Source organism: Gobio gobio (assembly GCF_949357685.1).
Source record: "Gobio gobio genome assembly, chromosome: 14".
Classification (NCBI taxonomy): Eukaryota; Metazoa; Chordata; class Actinopteri; order Cypriniformes; family Gobionidae; genus Gobio; species Gobio gobio.
In genome coordinates this window covers 21819101-21837062 of record NC_137107.1, presented here as the reverse complement: position 1 = coordinate 21837062, position 17962 = coordinate 21819101, and the positions used below count along the sequence as shown (strand labels likewise).

The 17962-nt window shown below is 38.4% G+C and overlaps 1 protein-coding gene across 2 annotated transcripts in view; it reads left to right on the top strand.

Annotated features, from left to right (window-relative positions):
* Nucleotides 1-9869, top strand: part of apbb3 (amyloid beta (A4) precursor protein-binding, family B, member 3) — a 38204-nt gene extending 28335 nt beyond the window's left edge. For both annotated transcript variants that reach the window (XM_079835276.1, XM_079835277.1), the window contains 8 exons: nt 265-411; nt 741-868; nt 6107-6221; nt 6315-6402; nt 6512-6595; nt 8602-8717; nt 9186-9365; nt 9519-9869. In XM_079835276.1, coding sequence (XP_079691402.1) covers nt 265-411; nt 741-868; nt 6107-6221; nt 6315-6402; nt 6512-6595; nt 8602-8717; nt 9186-9365; nt 9519-9743 — 1083 coding nt within the window. In that variant the 3' untranslated portion in view covers nt 9744-9869. The remainder of the gene's footprint in view (nt 1-264; nt 412-740; nt 869-6106; nt 6222-6314; nt 6403-6511; nt 6596-8601; nt 8718-9185; nt 9366-9518) is intronic.
* The last annotated feature ends 8093 nt before the right edge of the window (nt 9870-17962 follow it).

The window sequence follows — 17962 nt, the reverse complement described above, 5'->3', positions numbered from 1 at the left end:
AGATGTCAATTCTCCTAGGCGGACATCACTTTTGTCCACTACTGTATTTCTCAATTGCCACTATATTTCACAGTAACTTAATTTTTTTTATTATTTTTTTTACTGTTAATACATAAAGTGGAAAGGTTTCTCTGAAGAATTAGGGAGATCCAACTCACTATTAATGCCAATGGATTTAGCAACAAGTGTCAACATAGTTGGCGCCATATATAGTCTCTCTAAAGTATGAGCACTGTTAGGAGAATCTCTCAATTTGTCTTTCAGTGTTTTGCTGTGCGTTCACTGGGTTGGGTTGAGATCCCGGAGGAAGAATTGACCCCTGGCAAGAGCAGTCTGGCAGTGAACAACTGCATCCAGCAGCTCTCTCACAGTAAAGCAGAGGGCCGGGACGAGGTCGGCGCCTGGGGAGAGGTGAGAACAGCCTTGAATCATACACGTGACCTAGAATAGATGAGATGTGCTTAGCTGGGGCCCACCAATGTCCTTCGAGATCCGTTGAATTAATTCAGACAGGCGTAATAGCAGTACTAGCATGCTAGCCCTGTAATTGCACAAAACCTATATATTTTGTTCTATATCCATTAGCAAGTTTCAAATGGTTTACATGCTATTTTACGATTAATTTCGAATTATAATAAATCGCCTCAGGTAAGCGCAGTTAGCCTAGCTCTTACAGAAGGTCATGGTAACCACTCAAAGCATACGCGCGTTTGTGTGTGTGTGTGTGTGTGTGTGTTCAGGGTCAGGATATGATGATGGTGCTCAAGAAGGACACTCTCAGTCTAATGGACCCTGTGGACCGCAGCCTCATCCATTGTCAGCCCATAATCAACATCCGTGTGTGGGGGGTGGGCTGCAACAATGGCAGGTAGACTGACCTGTACCATTCTTCTATTTCTGGGTCTAAAATTCCTTTTCAATGCTATCGCACATAGAATAAATATGGATTTCTCCAGAGACTCCGTTCGCCACAGTTTAACAGAAAATTTACGAGCCCACTAAATGAAAAAGGGTCGATACAGCCCTTCATTTCAATCATATTTCCTCATTCAGTGACAGGCAGTGGCAGGTCTTTGAAAACGGAGAGCTTTTTTAAATTTACACTTGAAGTGAAGCCCAATGTAGCTATTTTGAGTTGAGTTGTTGTTTTCCTGTAAAACACAGAGCCACTGATGATGAGTATTTGCAATCCAATCTATAATAGGAAATGTTTAGCTTGAACTGTTTTGCTTTTGTTTTTGATTTGTCTGTTGTTGAAAGCTATTACAGCTGACTAGAGAGTAGAGTAGCTCCCCTTGTAGTGTACTTCAAAGTACACTTTTAAAAAGTATAAAAAAGTAAAAGTATAAAGCTGTTCTTGCAGATAGTATAATATTAATGAAAAATACTTTTTTTTAAACTATCATGACATCATTAAAAAGTGCACTTTGTAATAATGTCACAATAAAAGTTTTACTTTAAAATACATTTTAAATACACTTATTGTGATGTGTTGACTCACACACTAAAGCACATGGAAAGTACTTGATAATAAGTTTAACTGTAGTCTGTTATTCGATATTCGATAAGTTAATGTATTTTAAATACATTACTAAATTGCTAATTAGTCATTAGAAATGTGTAATTGCAAATATATTAAAATAATAACAACCACCTGCGTACCCTAGCAACCACCAGAGTACCATAGCAACCACCCTAGCAACCAGCTGAGTACCCTAGCAACCACGTAGCAAGACCTTAGCAACCACCCTAGCAACCACATAGCAAGACCCTAGCAACCACGCAGAGTATCCTAGCAACCGCATAGCAACCAACCTAACAACCACCCCAAGTACCTTAGCAACCGAATAGCAACCACCCCAAGTACCTTAGCAACCGCATAGCAACCACCCTAGCAACCACCTGAGTACCCTAGCAACCACATAGCAAGACCTTAGCATCTATCTATCTATCTATCTATCTATCTATCTATCTATCTATCTATCTATCTATCTATCTATCTATCTATCTATCTATCTATCTATCTATCTATCTATCTATCTATCTATCTATCATCTGACTATTTCTATCTATCTATCTATCTATCTATCTATCTATCTATCTATCTATCTATCTATCTATCTATCTATCTATCTATCTATCTATCTATCTATCTATCTATCTATCTATCTATCTATCTATCTATCTATCTATCTATCTATCTATCTATCTATCTATCTATCTATCTAACTATTTCTATCCATCTCATAGCAACCACCCAGAACACCATAGCAACCACCCAGAACACCGTAGCAACCACCCAGAATACCATAGCAACTGCAGAACATCCTGTCAACTGTGTAGCAACCACCCAGAACACCATAGCTACCACCCACCCAGAACACCTTAGCTACCACCCAAGTGCCCTAGCAACCACATAGCAACACCATAGAAACCACCCAGAGTACCCTAGCAACCACGTAGCAAGACCTTAGCAACCACCCAAGTACCCTAGCAACCACCCGAGTACCCTAGCAACAACATAGCAACCACCCTAGCAACCACCTGAGTACCCTAGTAACCACATTGCAAGACCCTAGCAACCACAGAGTACCCTAGCAACCGCATAGCAACCACCCCAAGTACCTTAGCAACCGCATAGCAACCACCCTAGCCACCACCTGAGTACCCTAGCAACCTCATAGCAACACCCTAGCAAACACGCCAAGTACCTTAGCAACTGCATAGAAACACCCTAGCAACCACCCCAAGTGCCCTAGCACCCACATAACAACCACCTGCATAAGTGGGTCAAAAAAGCACTTCAAAGTCTAATTGCATGCAATAAAATGTTTAACTGTAATACATTTTCATGTAATTACAATTAACATTAAGTGTCATAAAACATTAGATTCAGTTTGATTCAATATGCTCTTTTAATTTTAAATTTAAAACATTATTTCTGTAAAAAGTATGCTAAAATGCACTTTTTTTTCCACAAGGGTCTTTAGCTTGCTAAAACATTTATTTTAACTATTATTAACCTTTGTTTCCTTTTTCTTTTTTAAACCACCACTCGTGAAAACAGAGACAGGTAATAACTGCACTTTTTCTTTTTTCAATTAGACTAGAAAACATGTCTCGTGATGTCGTGGTCGTGAAGTAGCGCTCTTCAGTAGCCATGTTTTCTTTCATTTCTTTACTGTCATGCATCTCAGGTTGTGTAAATTGTACTAAATGCAAAAAGTATAATGCAATTAAACCGATGATGATATATTTATTTAAATGTTTGCTTTGCATGACTCAGAAATACCCTGCCCTGTGTTCAAACAAACAATAAATGCAGATGATTCTGCCAATCAAACCAATTGTTTGGACAGAGGGGGAACAGATTAGTTTGTAATGGGACCATCATTAGAGCATGTTGGCATGTGCCAATGAGATCGTCTTTACGCCTTATTCATATTGTGAGATTGTGCTCAGATCACAAACCCCAAAATAGACCCTTACAGTCTAGATAACTCTGACTAAGAGTATATGGAGCCCTGAGCTCTATCATCAGCAGGGACTGATATGACTCCATATTCACACAATGAAGGTTTCCATCTGTCTCTTTACTAACCAGACAAACTCATTTGTTATTCTGTTTGACTTGCATGTTTTCCCTTAATAGTTGAGAGTAAACGAATGCTGGATTTCACATGCATCAGTATGCTGTGTGAGCTTGAGCTGCACGTCGGATGAAGCACCAGTGCTCTACATTTCTCCAATGTAATATTCATGAATAAAGCTTTCTCTTTGAAGAAGCCAGCATGCAGCTTTAGGTGTTGAAGAATCAGGGGACCAGCACAGTTGCGTTGCATATAGAATTGGAAAATCATACTGCCCAGAAACGCCGATCGATCTGTATTTATAGAACATTGACATCTGATATTGCCGCTAAAAGTCAGCTAAGAGAGACTTTCTAAGGTTAATGTTAGGAGATTAGAGATGGCATCACTTTGTAAATACCCAGCTGGCCAATGTCTTTCCTGCTTGCAGTGTTTTTTGTCCTATTTTTATTTTGGCCCTATTCTTAGAAGGGCTGCTTACTATTGTGGCCATCCAGCATGCTTGTGGCAAAGTCAAACGCAATTCATCATGATGCCATAGTATGGATACACACTCACCTAAAGGATTATTAGGAACACCTGTTCAATTTCTCATTAATGCAATTATCTAATCAACCAATAACTTGGCAGTTGCTTCAATGCATTTAGGGGTGTGGTCCTGGTCAAGACAATCTCCTGAACTCCAAACTGAATGTCAGAATGGGAAAGAAAGGTGATTTAAGCAATTTTGAGCGTGGCATGGTTGTTGGTGCCAGACGGGCCGGTCTGAGTATTTCACAATCTGCTCAATTACTGGGATTTTCACACACAACCATTTCTAGGGTTTACAAAGAATGGTGTGAAAAGGGAAAAACATCCAGTATGTGGCAGTCCTGTGGGCGAAAATCCCTTGTTGATGCTAGAGGTCAGAGGAGAATGGGCTGACTGATTCAAGCTGATAGAAGAGCAACTTTGACTGAAATAACCACTCGTTACAACCGAAGCATTTGTGAAGCCACAACACGCATAACCTTGAGGCGGATGGGCTACAACAGCAGAAAACCCCACCGGGTAACACTCATCTCCACTACAAATAGGAAAAAGAGGCTACAATTTGCACGAGCTCACCAAAATTGGACAGTTGAAGACTGGAAAAATGTTGCCTGGTCTGATGAGTCTCGATTTCTTTTGAGACATTCAGATGGTGGAGTCAGAATTTGGCGTAAACAGAATGAGAACATGGATCCATCATGCCTTGTTACCACTGTGCAGGCTGGTGGTGGTGGTGTAATGGTGGGGGGGATGTTTTCTTGGCACACTTTAGGCCCCTTAGTGCCAATTGGGCATCGTTTAAATGCCATGGCCTACCTGAGCATTGTTTCTGACCATGTCCATCCCTTTATGACCACCATGTACCCATCATCACTCAAATCATTTCAAATTGGTTTCTTGAACATGACAATGAGTTCACTGTACTAAAATGGCCCCCACAGTCACCAGATCTCAACCCAATAGAGCACCTTTGGGATGTGGTGGAACGGGAGCTTCGTACCCTGGATGTGCATCCCACAAATCTCCAACAACTGCAAGATGCTATCCTATCAATATGGGCCAACATTTCTAAAGAATGCTTTCAGCACCTTGTTGAATCAATGCCACGTAGAATTAAGGCAGTTCTGAAGGTGAAAGGGGGTCAAACACAGTATTAGTATGGTGTTCCTAATAATCCTTTAGGTGAGTGTATATGTAATGTATCACGCTTTCTACAGAAATGTTCAACCTTGATATAGCCACAAAATCATGTAATGATGCTGAAAATTCAACTTTGCCAACACAGGAATAAATTACATTTTAAAATATATTAAAAATAGAAAACAGTCATTTTACATTGTAATAATATTTCAAAAATGTTTCGAGCCAAGAGGCCTTTCTGTGCGGAGTTTGCATGTTCTCCCTGTAATTATTTTGCGTTCTTCTGGGTGCTCTGGTTGCACTCAAACATGGAGCGTAGGTGAATTGGGGACACTAAATTCTCCATAAGTGTGAATGTGTGTGTGAGCACTGTGATGGACTGTCCACTTTAGACATTCTATTAACTATAAGTAACTTTGCAACTACGTCAAACTAGTCATTAACTGTCTCCTTAATATCTGCTAATACTTGCTAAAGCTAAGACTGTCCCTCAACAGACATTCTTCTAAGTAACTTTGCAAGTACATGTAAACTTATTAACCCTAACCCTTGATTCTTTAAGTCTACTAATACTATGAGTAAGTTGACATGTAGTTGCAAAGTTACTTATAGGCTAGTTTGTAGAATGTTGAATGTGGTTTATTGAAATAAAGTGCAACCACTGATCAAAGAGATCAATGAGTGCAACCTAAAAAAATATTTTTGTATTCCTTAACCATTCGTTTCATGACCATAAATAGTGGCTGATTATATACTGTATATATAAATGTGGATATTATGTATATGTTTAGTGCATGAAAGTCACTGTGTTAAGTATTTACTCCAGTCTCCTGGTCTTCCTGTAGGGACTTTGCCTTCGTGGCCAGTGATAAAGACACCTGCATGCTCAAGTGCCATGTGTTCCGCTGCAGCGCTCCAGCCAAGACCATCGCATCTGCCCTGCATGAGATGTGCTCCAAGGTAAAATCACATGATCTCTATTAACATTAACATTCATGATCAAAAATATCCATATTTCAAAGATGGCGGTTTGTTTGTGATTGGTGTTTTCAGATCATGGCAGAGAAGGCGGCGCTGCAGCCCTCTATGGCCCGTTCTCTCACCATGGAGAGTATCTCCCCAGAAGACTTGCCCCGCCAAGGTACAACATCTGCCTTTTTGAGAAAGTGTTGTCTTTTAAAGCATATTGGCTGGTTGACTTAACTGCAAATTGTATTTTTTCATGAGACTGTTTGATGTGTGCTTTCCAGTTGACTTCCTGGATGCAGTGAGACAAAGGGTGCAGAAGTTTGAGGTGGAGTACATTGGGAACCTGCCTGTATCCAGAGCAATGGGTGAGAGTGATTTGGGCCATTCAAATATCTAATAAACCCCTTTTACACTGGAATGAAAGGATTTTTTTTTTTTTTTTTTTTTTTTTTTTCAAATAATCTCTGTAATACTCTTAAAACCCATGCCATGTCCCAGACTAAAATGCATGTTTGAGCTGACTTCACTGAAAGCAACTTGCAGTGACATATCCTTATCCTTCCCTCGCAACCTGTAACAAATCCTTCCCTTGCTGGTCAAAATGACCCGAAGCCCTAAAATTATACTTTTTTTGGTCTAGAAAGCTTATATCATTTCATTTTTATAATATTTTTTCAATTTTTTTAATGCAATCTTTTTGGAGATTTTAAAAAATATATATTTACTTTTAAATTGCTAGATTTTATGAATAATTATTGTAATTTAAGCACATTCTTTGTATTCTTTCAAATTAAATTCAAAATAACTCTCCGAAACATGCATAACCAGCTCAAAGTATCTCACATTGGGTCAATTTGGTTGTCTCTGCCGACCTCTTGTGGAAAAAAATAATGACAACATGATATTTCATGACTCTTGCCACCAGATGGAGCAAATGAGATGTTCCGCTGGGTCCTGAAGTCAGTTCTCCAGTTTATCTCTTCTGTATTCATTCAGATACATATGTAGATATTATAAAACCATTTTTGGTAAAGTTTTAGCATTTTTTGTATTAATTTTGAGCTCTTTTTTTCTATGTTTCCTGAAATTCCTCGCATTCCATTCATTCATAAGGGGGTCAAATTGACCCGGGAAGGAAGGATTTTTTTTTATATTATTATAACCACATAAACCCTTCGAATCCAGTCAGTTTTTTGTGTATTTGTGGTTCAAGTGGGACAAAAGTCCTAAGGTCTTGGACCACTCCAATGATCACTCAATTTTGAAATATATATATATTTTTAAATAACCCGAGGGAAGGATAAGGGTTCAAATATGCCGGTGCCATTGTTTTGTCTCAAGATGCACACCAGTAATATTTTTTTTCTAAGGCACTTTTATAAAAGCTACTTTTATGTCTAATTTAAGCCTTGTCTGTGAAATCAGGCCATGTAGCACAACACACATCATGAATTTGGACCTGTATCAAACAGTTTTAAAAGATCAGACTTTCTCAATGAAGACCAAAAGCCAAATTTTGGCCATTAAGATTAAGCTCTAAAACCAGGTTGATAATTACTTTGGTGGCTGATTAGGGACCTGGAAACCCTAGCTTAAACATAAAAGAAAGTCATGTATGGCCCTGGTAGTGATGTTTTGTATGGGTTTGTGGTTAAAGGATTAGTTCACTTCAAAATGAAAAATTCAATCCAAGATTTTCAGTCGAAAAGAAATTACGTTTTTTGGGGATTTTTCTTCACATTGTGATTTTTAATGGCAACCAACAGTTTGAAGGTCCAAATCAATGCAGTTTCGAAGGGCTTCAGAGGCTCTGCACGATCCCAGCTGAGGAATAGGGTCTTATCTAGCGAAACCATTGGTCATTTTCTAAAAAAAATAAACATTTATATACTTTTTAACCTCAAATGCGCGACTTCAGTGTTGTTCTTCTTCACTGACGTCATCATGTCGGAAAGATCACGTCCGTGGTGTAGGTGGAAGTACCGAAAAACTGTCCGCTGTTTAACCTTTATTTTAGTTGAAGGGCGTTTGATTTAGTCTTTGCACGTTAGGTTTAATATCTACACTGGGTCGGTACTTCCTCGTACGCAGATGACGTCATACACAGTGAAGAATAACAACACCGAAGTTGTGCATTTGAGGTTAAAAAGTATATAAATGTTTATTATTTTTAGAAAACGACCCTATTCCTAGGCTGGGATCGAGCAGAGCCCTCTGAAGCCCTTTAAAACTGCATTGATTTGGAGACCTTGAATCCATTGGTTTCAATTGAAAACCATTATGTGAAGAAAAATCCTGGCTTTTCTCAAAAAACTTTATTTCTTTTCAATTTGAAGTGAACTAATCCTTTAATGTGTTTTTATGCTGACAGGAATGGAAGTGTTGAACAGAGCTATTGAGAGTATCATGCACTCCAGAGACAGAGATGAGTGGGAGCCGATAGTCATCCATGTATCTGATAAAGTTCTGTCTTTATGGAGAGGAGAGGTGAGAGTAACTGACATTAAGGCTTTTTCCATTTGCGTACTAATAGGCTATGCTCAGGATAGAATACTTGCGTACTTCATACTGTACGAGTTGTACTGTATACTGCCTAATGTTTAAAAAACACTACACAAGTTTTATATTAGTATTTTTGATGCTGCACACCTATATGGACGTGGGTTTCTTCTGTTGGTATTTTTCAATAGCATGCAAAACAGTATTTGCTATGCAACAATGGGTTTCAGAGAGTAGTATGCTACAATGTTGTCACTTAACTATGTTTAATTCATCAAGTGGTGTCTAGTTTCATAAATTCATTCTAATTTTTTTCTGCAAAAAAACAATCACAGATGAAAAGTTCATTACACATGAAATGAAAAGTCAAGTGCACAACCTAGCCTACAGGGACCATTGCAGTATGCTCTGCATGCATGTTTTTCACTCTTTCTTTCCCCTCTAACTTTATTTCAGGATGGAGACGACCCATTTTGGGAATGCCAAGTACGTTACTTAACTTTCCTAGGTGTGGGTCATGACACACACACTTTTGCGGTCATAGTGGATGCTGGAACCCAGCGCTTTGAGTGCCATGTGTTCTGGTGTGAGCCCGACGCTGGGATCATCTCTGAGGCAGTTCAGGCTGCATGCATGGTGAGGCAATACTACATTTATTTGACTTTCAACCCTGCATAATTGACAAAATATCCCACACTTATGTCATAGTTTCACAGCATCGATACAGAATTTAATGCAAAATCTATCATGTCTTCTTAAGTATTTCTAAATGTCTGGTGCCCCCTTCAGGTCCAATACCAGAAGTGTTTGGTTGCGCAGACTCCTCCTGTGAGGTCCAAAATGTGGCGGGCAGGCTCCAAAGTCAAACGAGCCAACTCCATGGATGGCTCCAGCTTCCCGCCCCGACACCAAGGACACACATCTTCCAAAATGGCCTCTCCCAGCGTGAAGAAGGGCATGTTGGCTTTTTTCGAGACATTCCGTAATAAACATCCTGCGGTACCCACACCCTAACAACAGCGGCTCTGGGCGGGCAAGGGGGCCTGATGGGCTTTTGAGGAGGGGGATATCAGGACATGGGAAGATGAAAGAAATTAATAAATGTGAAGCATATATACAAGTATCCTTGGCCTTTGGCATTTAAAAAAAAAAAAAATCACTTAAAAACTGAAGATCCCCAGTACGACCTCACAAAAACAACCCACCTAATTGCCCTTAATAACAGTGTTTTTGATTATTGACATATCTGAATGTAGGTGTGCAGAACAGTGTTTAAATGACACTGAGGTGCTGTGCTCTCACATTCCAAAAACTGTCAGAACCCCTAATGCTCTGCAGTTCAAATGCTGTTATACAAAAGTTAGTTCCTGTCTGGAAATTTGATGGTAAAACTAGGGTTGCAAAGTTTCCAGGAATTTTTGGAAAGTTTCTGGAAATTTACTAGAAATATTCAGCCCCTTTGCAGGCCCTGACAGACACCAACCTACACCAAAAGACATGTTTGTCTGGTTTTGTCGGATCAATTACCCCTATCAGCATCTGTTGCGCGCTACTTTTGAACTTGTTCAATGGGCATTTGTTGGGTCGTGGGATGTCTGAGAAATGACGTTCTGTAAAAGAGTGAATATTGTCGGGGTTGGTCGGGTTAGTCTATTCAACTTATTTTTAATGTAAGAGTGGACAGCCATTTGAAACACAAATTTAATGTGAGAGGCTTCCGATGTCAACCGCTTCTAGTTATTTTAGCTGTTGCTGCTTGATATTGCAAAATGGCATTTGTTATATTATTTTAATTTATCGTCATAATCATTAACACAAGGGTTTAAAGCGCAAATACAAAGCTCTGTCATGAAACTCTAGAAGGCGCAGACTGATAGGTCCTCAACTTAATTTGTTAGCGATCGCATCGTTATCTACATAGCATCTGATTGGTTGCTGTGGCATCAGTGGCCAATGTGCTTGCTGCTCAACATTCAAACACTTGCTATTGGTTGCTGTTAGCCGTCTGCAGCACACTTTCAGCAACCCTCCACCTTCCCCAGCTCCACCTGTATAGATCTGCAGCTCTAGGGGCTATTTCATGTATGTTATATGTGCAGTAGCAGCATGGCTTACATGCATGTCTGTGAATGTATTGGCAGTAGCCAGTCGTTGTTGCTGCTCTGAAGCAGCAACAGCAGCGTAGCAGATCTATTCCGCCAAGACCAAATACATTACATTGCCATATCCATTACCATGCCAATCTTGTTGTCATGACAGACATAGATTAACTGTTCACTGCACCTTGTTATTCTTCTAGTTGTTTATCTATAGCGGCTATTGAATTGGAAATCTCGCACATTGACAAGAAATAGTGAGTAGATTAACCAATAGAGTACAAATGCTCTGGGACTTTGTTTTACTTTGCTTGTCTGTTTGTTCCAGACAATCTGTCAGTCTGGGGTGCGTTTCCCGCACAATGACGCAACTCATTGCTTAACTACCATAGTGGCTAGTCACGACTGTTTTCCGAAACCGCATTGGCGCAAATCGGTCGGTTAGGCTAATGATGTCAGGTGGTGGAGTAATAACTGCTTTTAATGAATTAGTTGGAGATCGAATTCATGCTAGATTTTTTGGCTATAAATTATGGACGTGGCACCTGAGGACTTATTCTTATTTTTCTCAGTTATTTTGCTTTATTTCCAGATTCAAATAGGCTCGTTCTTACGTACTAGTGCACGTCCGCACATGAGCGCTCTTCAAAAAAGGTGCTTTAAATCTCTTGACAAACTAAAAGACATAAATTATATTTGTATGTATTCTAAATAAAATGTATAGATTGTACTGAATGTCAGTTTGCTTATTTTGCTCAAAATGAGGATTTATTAAGTCCACATGCAAACAAGAAACTATGCTTCTAACCACAAGTCTAGAGCTGTCGTTGCAACCACACAAGTTTGCGATGCTGTTTGCGAATGTTCGTTGGAACTATGGTTTCGGGAAACGCCGACTGGTTGAACCATGTTGATATCGACGGAACTTGCGACCATAGTTGGCTAACGATGCTTTTGGGAAACGCACCCCTGTATGTTAGTGATGGGGATTTTTTAGTGACTTTTGATTACACTATTCTTTATGAGTGTGGTGGACTTTCCACTCCAGCTCAGGACAGTCTGCGTGATGTAGTTTTCACCATCTGCACCGTCCTCTGATGCTAATTTTGTGTCCGTGCAGACTTGTGCGCAGACAACAGCCCCTGTGTGAGTGAATTTTGAAAGGCTTGAGCAATCAGTCGTGTGCAGGATGGAGCAGAACCTAGAAAATGAAGTATACCCTTTATTTTTACTTTAACCTTTCAGGCACAAGTCCACACAGACAAAAATATCATGACATCATGTGGACTGTCCACGAACTGGAGTGGAGCATGGAAAAGGGAACTATACTTTTGGCTTAAGTCATTGAATCGCTGACTCGACTGTGTTTTGCTCAGAATCAACGGTTGATTCTGCTTTCATTATTTTTTATTGAAGGAGAAAGAAAAGACAAAAAAAACGGCAATATTGTGTATGAACTTTAGTAGCCTCATATTTATTGAACTGTTGTATAAAAGCAGTATCACACACACACACACACACACACACACACACACAAAAGAACAGTTCTATTGCTTGTGTGATATTGCTGAAATGATCCATTTCGGAAGCAACAATAACTCAGATTGAGTACCATCTAATGGTAACACTTTATTTTGATGGTCCCTTTTGAACATTCTGTTGACTATAAGTAACTTTTCAACTACATGTCAACTTATTCTAACCCTAACCCTACCAGTCTACTAATACTCTACTAACACTCTAAAACATGTAGGTACAACGTTACTTATAGTCAACAGAATGTGTTAAAGGGACCATCAAAGTAAAGTGAAACCCATCTAATAACCCTGGACTCGGTACAAACTCGGAATCAGAAATTAATCATATCAACATCTAAAATGTTCTAATCGTATATGCATCTTATTGCACAACATCTTAAAGTCGTGCAATAAGCTGTATATCAAAGTTGAATGGCAATATGTGATATATTTTGATAACAAGTATCGATGTACAGTGACCTAATTCTTGTATGACTAATATGTAGACAGTAGATGTTCCCTTTAGGTCATGTTTATGTTCAAAAAGTCAATTTAGCTTCAAACCTACTAGGAGTGTAAGTATATTAACAGTAAACCGTTTGTGAAAAGGATGTTGTTTGCTGTTCTAATACAATATTCAAGCTCAATATTCAAGGTCGTAACTTCATCTTGAGCAAACAGAGAAATCTTCACACACAACAGAGACCTCAAATAAAGTAGTGCTATCAGTGCGAGAGTCGTGCTTTAGATAGACCCTGCTTTTGTCACTCTCACTGTTTCTATTGTGAGCTCAGAAAAGCAGATGAGGAGATATCAGTGACCCTGTATAAAAACACGCATCGCTTCTTATAATCCTGGTTTGTGGAGCCCTCAGTTTAGTGCCAGCGTTGCATGATTTTGCACATGCTTGGAAATTCGAGGCTTCGCTTGGGTACTTGCAAAAACAGGCAGAAGGCTTTAGAGCTTTAAAAACGAACTAAGGATGTACTTGGATAATTCAGAACCATTTTAAAATACACAGTAAAGGCCACATTTACCGTGGTACGAATGCTTTCCCCACACAGATTTCGCTAGAAAGCTGCTCGGTTTAAAAGTGACTTCTGTGAACTGTGCCCTATTGACAAATGCCCGTGAAAATTCACTAATGTGACCGCACCTGCAAAGCATGTGAATTACTCTCAAAGCCTGTGCAGATTTTCACAGGAACAAAAACCCTTGAGCCCTTTTATTCGCATTCATTTGAATGTAATAAGCTCTTTGAAAGCTCTTACAATCTTGATCTCATTGCATGTTGATCTGAGATGCCCACAGGCACTTGTGCACCCACATGAATGCCACTAAAGGAAGTTATGTCATGCTTTATCTAATATATGCAACTGTTCCTTCCCTTGCTTAAAAAAAAACATGTATTATATCACAAATTAACTCAGGTCTCCTTAATGCTAAAACAAAGGGGGAAAGTAGGGTGAATTCAGATTGATTGGAACACTTTTTTCAAGTCATCTCAATGGCTAAAAGTGTTTCAATCACCCTGAATTTACCTTATAGAAGCGGACGACTCTTCAGCATGCAAAATCATTGACAAGAAGCCTTGAGTTTGACTGATAGTCTTCATTAAAGGGATGGTTCACCCAAAAATGAAAATGTCATCATGTACTCGCCCTCAAGTTGTTCCAAACCTGTATGAGTTTCTTTCTTCTGTTGAACACAAAATATATATATTTTTTTTAATGTTGGTAACCAGACAGTTGATGGTAGCCACACTCTAAAAAACAACCCAGCAAATTGGGTTGTTTATTTTCAACCCAGCATAATGGGTTGATTTAGTTTTTACTATAATACTAGCTTATTCTTTTACTTCATACAAAAATTTATGTTTACCGATAAACGTAACCTTTTATACATATATATATATATGTATAAAAGTATATATCTGTATATATAGTATATATATAAATATATATCTGAGGTTAGCATGAGCTAATTCCTTTATTTTCGATCATATTTTACTGTATAGCATATTTAGTTTAAATATAGCTAAATATATTTAATGTAGTTTAATACATATTGCCTACATTTAAGATGGTTTAACAAATATTAGAAGTAAAAAAAAAATTTACATTTAAAAGTAATTTAAGTGTAATCGACCAGTCTGTTGTCCCGTTTCCACCGTAACGGCGCTGGATCTTGCTTTATATTTATATTCTGTATTTTTTTTTTTTTATAAAATCATACAATGTCATGCAAGGCATCAGGCGTTTCCATCACGCGAAAAGACCGACGCCACAGTCGTCTCACATCGCGCCCTCGTATGTCGCTTTGCATAAAATTAAATGATATAGCCTACAGCACAGCAAAGAATTTATAGATAAAATAAATTGTACACAAACCTATATTTTCCCGAAGACATGCACCAATTTGACAGAGCTGCACTGCTCTCTCCTGAAGAGGTCGCAAAAAGCCTGCGAAGGCCGCGATAATAACTCAAACCCTGTTGTTATGTCTGACCCAGGATCTAGGTAACACAAAAACTACCCAAACACTTCTGACCCAAAAGGCTTCACCTAGGATTTGGGAAGAAAAAAATAACTTTTTTCTAAAGTTTTTTTGTGCATTGTGCATTGACTTGCATAGTAGGATGGGGAAAATACTATGGTTGTCAATGGCTACCAAAATACTTCAGAATAGCTTATTTTGTGTTCGACAGAAGAAAGAAACTCATACAGGTTTGGAACAACTTGAAGGTGAGTAGGCGAAATGATAACACAATTTTCATTTTTGGGTGAACTATCCCTTTAATGGTCATGTAGCACCTATTTATTTTCCTATTTATACTCTGTAAAGAAATCTCTCTCTATATATTTGCAGTATTTCAGCACAAAACTAGGATGTCATGTAAATGGTTTTGTATTATTCTTTGTGTTTGTTATTATTGTTGTTATTAATCAGAATGACGTCAACCTAAATCCACCATATGGTGGAGTGCGTTGGGACATTAAACTGCTTCAATCTCAGGCTCTGTTCTCATTTATTTGTGCGTCAGTGTCTTATACACCCACTTTTCAAATCCCTCTTCTCCTTCTATTTGTTGTGTCCAGAACAATGGTATTATGTGTATAATTCCATCAAGTTCCTTCAAGTTAAAAGTCTTTGGCTTGGATAAAATCATCATTTTAAACTGGGCTCCTGTTGGTTTGTGTCCAGAGTCTGGTAAACATCTTTAAAAAGGAGAAAATACATTTAACTGTCAGACATACAAAACAGCCTCATATCAAATATACATTTAGAGTTCTGACTTCCTGAGGAAACACACTGCTGACATATGTGTCAAGACCTTTGGTTTATCTTGTCTTTGTGTGCAGATGCAAATTTACAAAATGCATCTAAAGGTCCCAGATAGAGAACACGTCTGTGCATTTTGCTTTATCTCGGGTCATTTATCTCAGATTGTGTGCGCTTACCCTCATTTCGGTTTGTATATCCTTTAAGGGACTCATAATGCGCCATTTCGTTTTGTTCAAGCTCTGTGACAAATAAAACAATAATCTCTTAAAATATATCACAAGACAATGGCATTTTAAAAATAACACAAAACCAGCTTGTTTATGCAGCATAAAATTACACTTTGAAAGTTCTAATACTTTGAAATGTACTTTTTATGACCATCATTCATTTATGTAATAGTATTGCTTGCCTTTTTCGACTGTAGGATCAGTAGTTTTTTCGGAATGCAAGTTGGTCTCTTGCATCTCTGAATTATGTCGGTATGAAACATGGACACTGTAAAAGGGTGACATGCAAATGCTGATATGCAAAATATTTATATGAGTGGAATTCTTCTTGATTATAATGTAAAACAAATGAAGCAAAAATAATACCTTGGTTTGAGATGACTGTTTCTCCAGTACAAATATAGAAAAAACACAGATGCTATGACTGCGATCCACAGTGCTATAGCAATACTGAGGAGAGCATCTCTTCCTGAGCAATTCTTCTCGACAGTTGCATTCTCTTCAATGCCAGAAACATTCACTGGGGCAATTGGGCAATAATTAGAATTAAAAATGAATTAAATTAATGTTGTTTTATGTCAAAAAAAAAGCATAAACGGTGTAAAATATACATATTGGATGGCAATAAGACCAATTTTATGTAGTATGCAGAACCAAGTAGTGTGTGTGTTAAATGAAATCAGCCTTACCTGGGGCATCCTGAGACATTGTTCCTGGTTTTATCAAAAAATCTTATTTAATAATTTGCTTTATATTAAGGTCCATATGCATTCAGTAACACAAGAATGACAGAATTTTGATTTGCATGACAAAGTGTCTTGACAAAAGTGTGTGGGCGAGGGGCGTTAATCTGCAGAGAGAAGGAAATAGCCAGAGGTCTTCAGATGGCTTGTTTGCACACCAACATTTCATTGAAATGTTTGAACTGTGAAGTCAAAACCTCGAATACCTCAGTTTCCTAAGTTCACTTAAATTTTCACCCATAGCAAACAACTGAAAGTGCAAATTATCGATTGCCTCATGACCACATGTTTGACTGTAGTCAATATTTATTGGGCAATGGTAATTGTTAATCAATGAACTGTAAAAATGACTTCTACTTTTAACTCAACGGGCCTTATCATACACCCGGCGCAATGTGACGCCAGGCGCCAGGGCCGTAGCAAGGGAATTCTGAGCCCCCTGAAAAAAAACATTGATGTGGGCCCCCAACGCCCTTTTTTGTACTTATTGCTTTTACTTACGACTGCACTATTGACCAACCTGGTCTAAAGTCAATGGCGCAATATTTTTTGTTATTTAAAGGGCATGTTACTAATATGCGCCCAGGGGCGCCGCTAACAATTTTGGGCCCTATGAAAGAATATGATGTTGGGCACCTACCGCACCAACCTAGCTATCCAAAATCTTTGTCTGCAATTAAATAATACTGACCAATTAATATCCGCTCGCTCAACCCAGAATGCCCCAATATGCTGATGAAACATTGATTAAAATTAAGATACAATGTATACAAAACAAAATTTACTTTAAAGAAAGGCTTTCTACAAAACAAAACTTAATGAAGTGGTCACAATCTGACCCACTCCATGTCTCCTTTCCTAGCATTGCGCTTATGATGTGTCCTTTCTCACTCATGCTGTTCACTTTTTACAATCAACAGAGATTGACAACATAGATAGACATAAAAAAATAACATTATAATATTTAAACATAAATATAAAACCAAATACCTTTTCTTAATGGCTACAACAAGTATAGTAGCCTACAGTAGGGAGAAATTTCATGTAGGAGTGGGATTTGAGCAAATGTCATTTTACCCATGAGTGTGAGTGGTTCGTGAGTGGAGCGTTTTGCTGGATTTTGCCAGAAATGCAGAAATAAGCCATCATTTTTTTATATTTGTAACTCTTTGATTATACATTTATAATTTCTATTACATTACTACTAGTAGTACTGTTACTACTAATAAAACCAATCTCTGGGGGCCCCAAAAGTGTGTGGGCCCTTAGAATCATCCTAACCCCCTATTTTGTTAAAAATAAAAGGATTCCTCTCTGGAGAAGCGTTCAGTCTTTCTGTTCGCAAATTCCGCCATGTAAAACGCG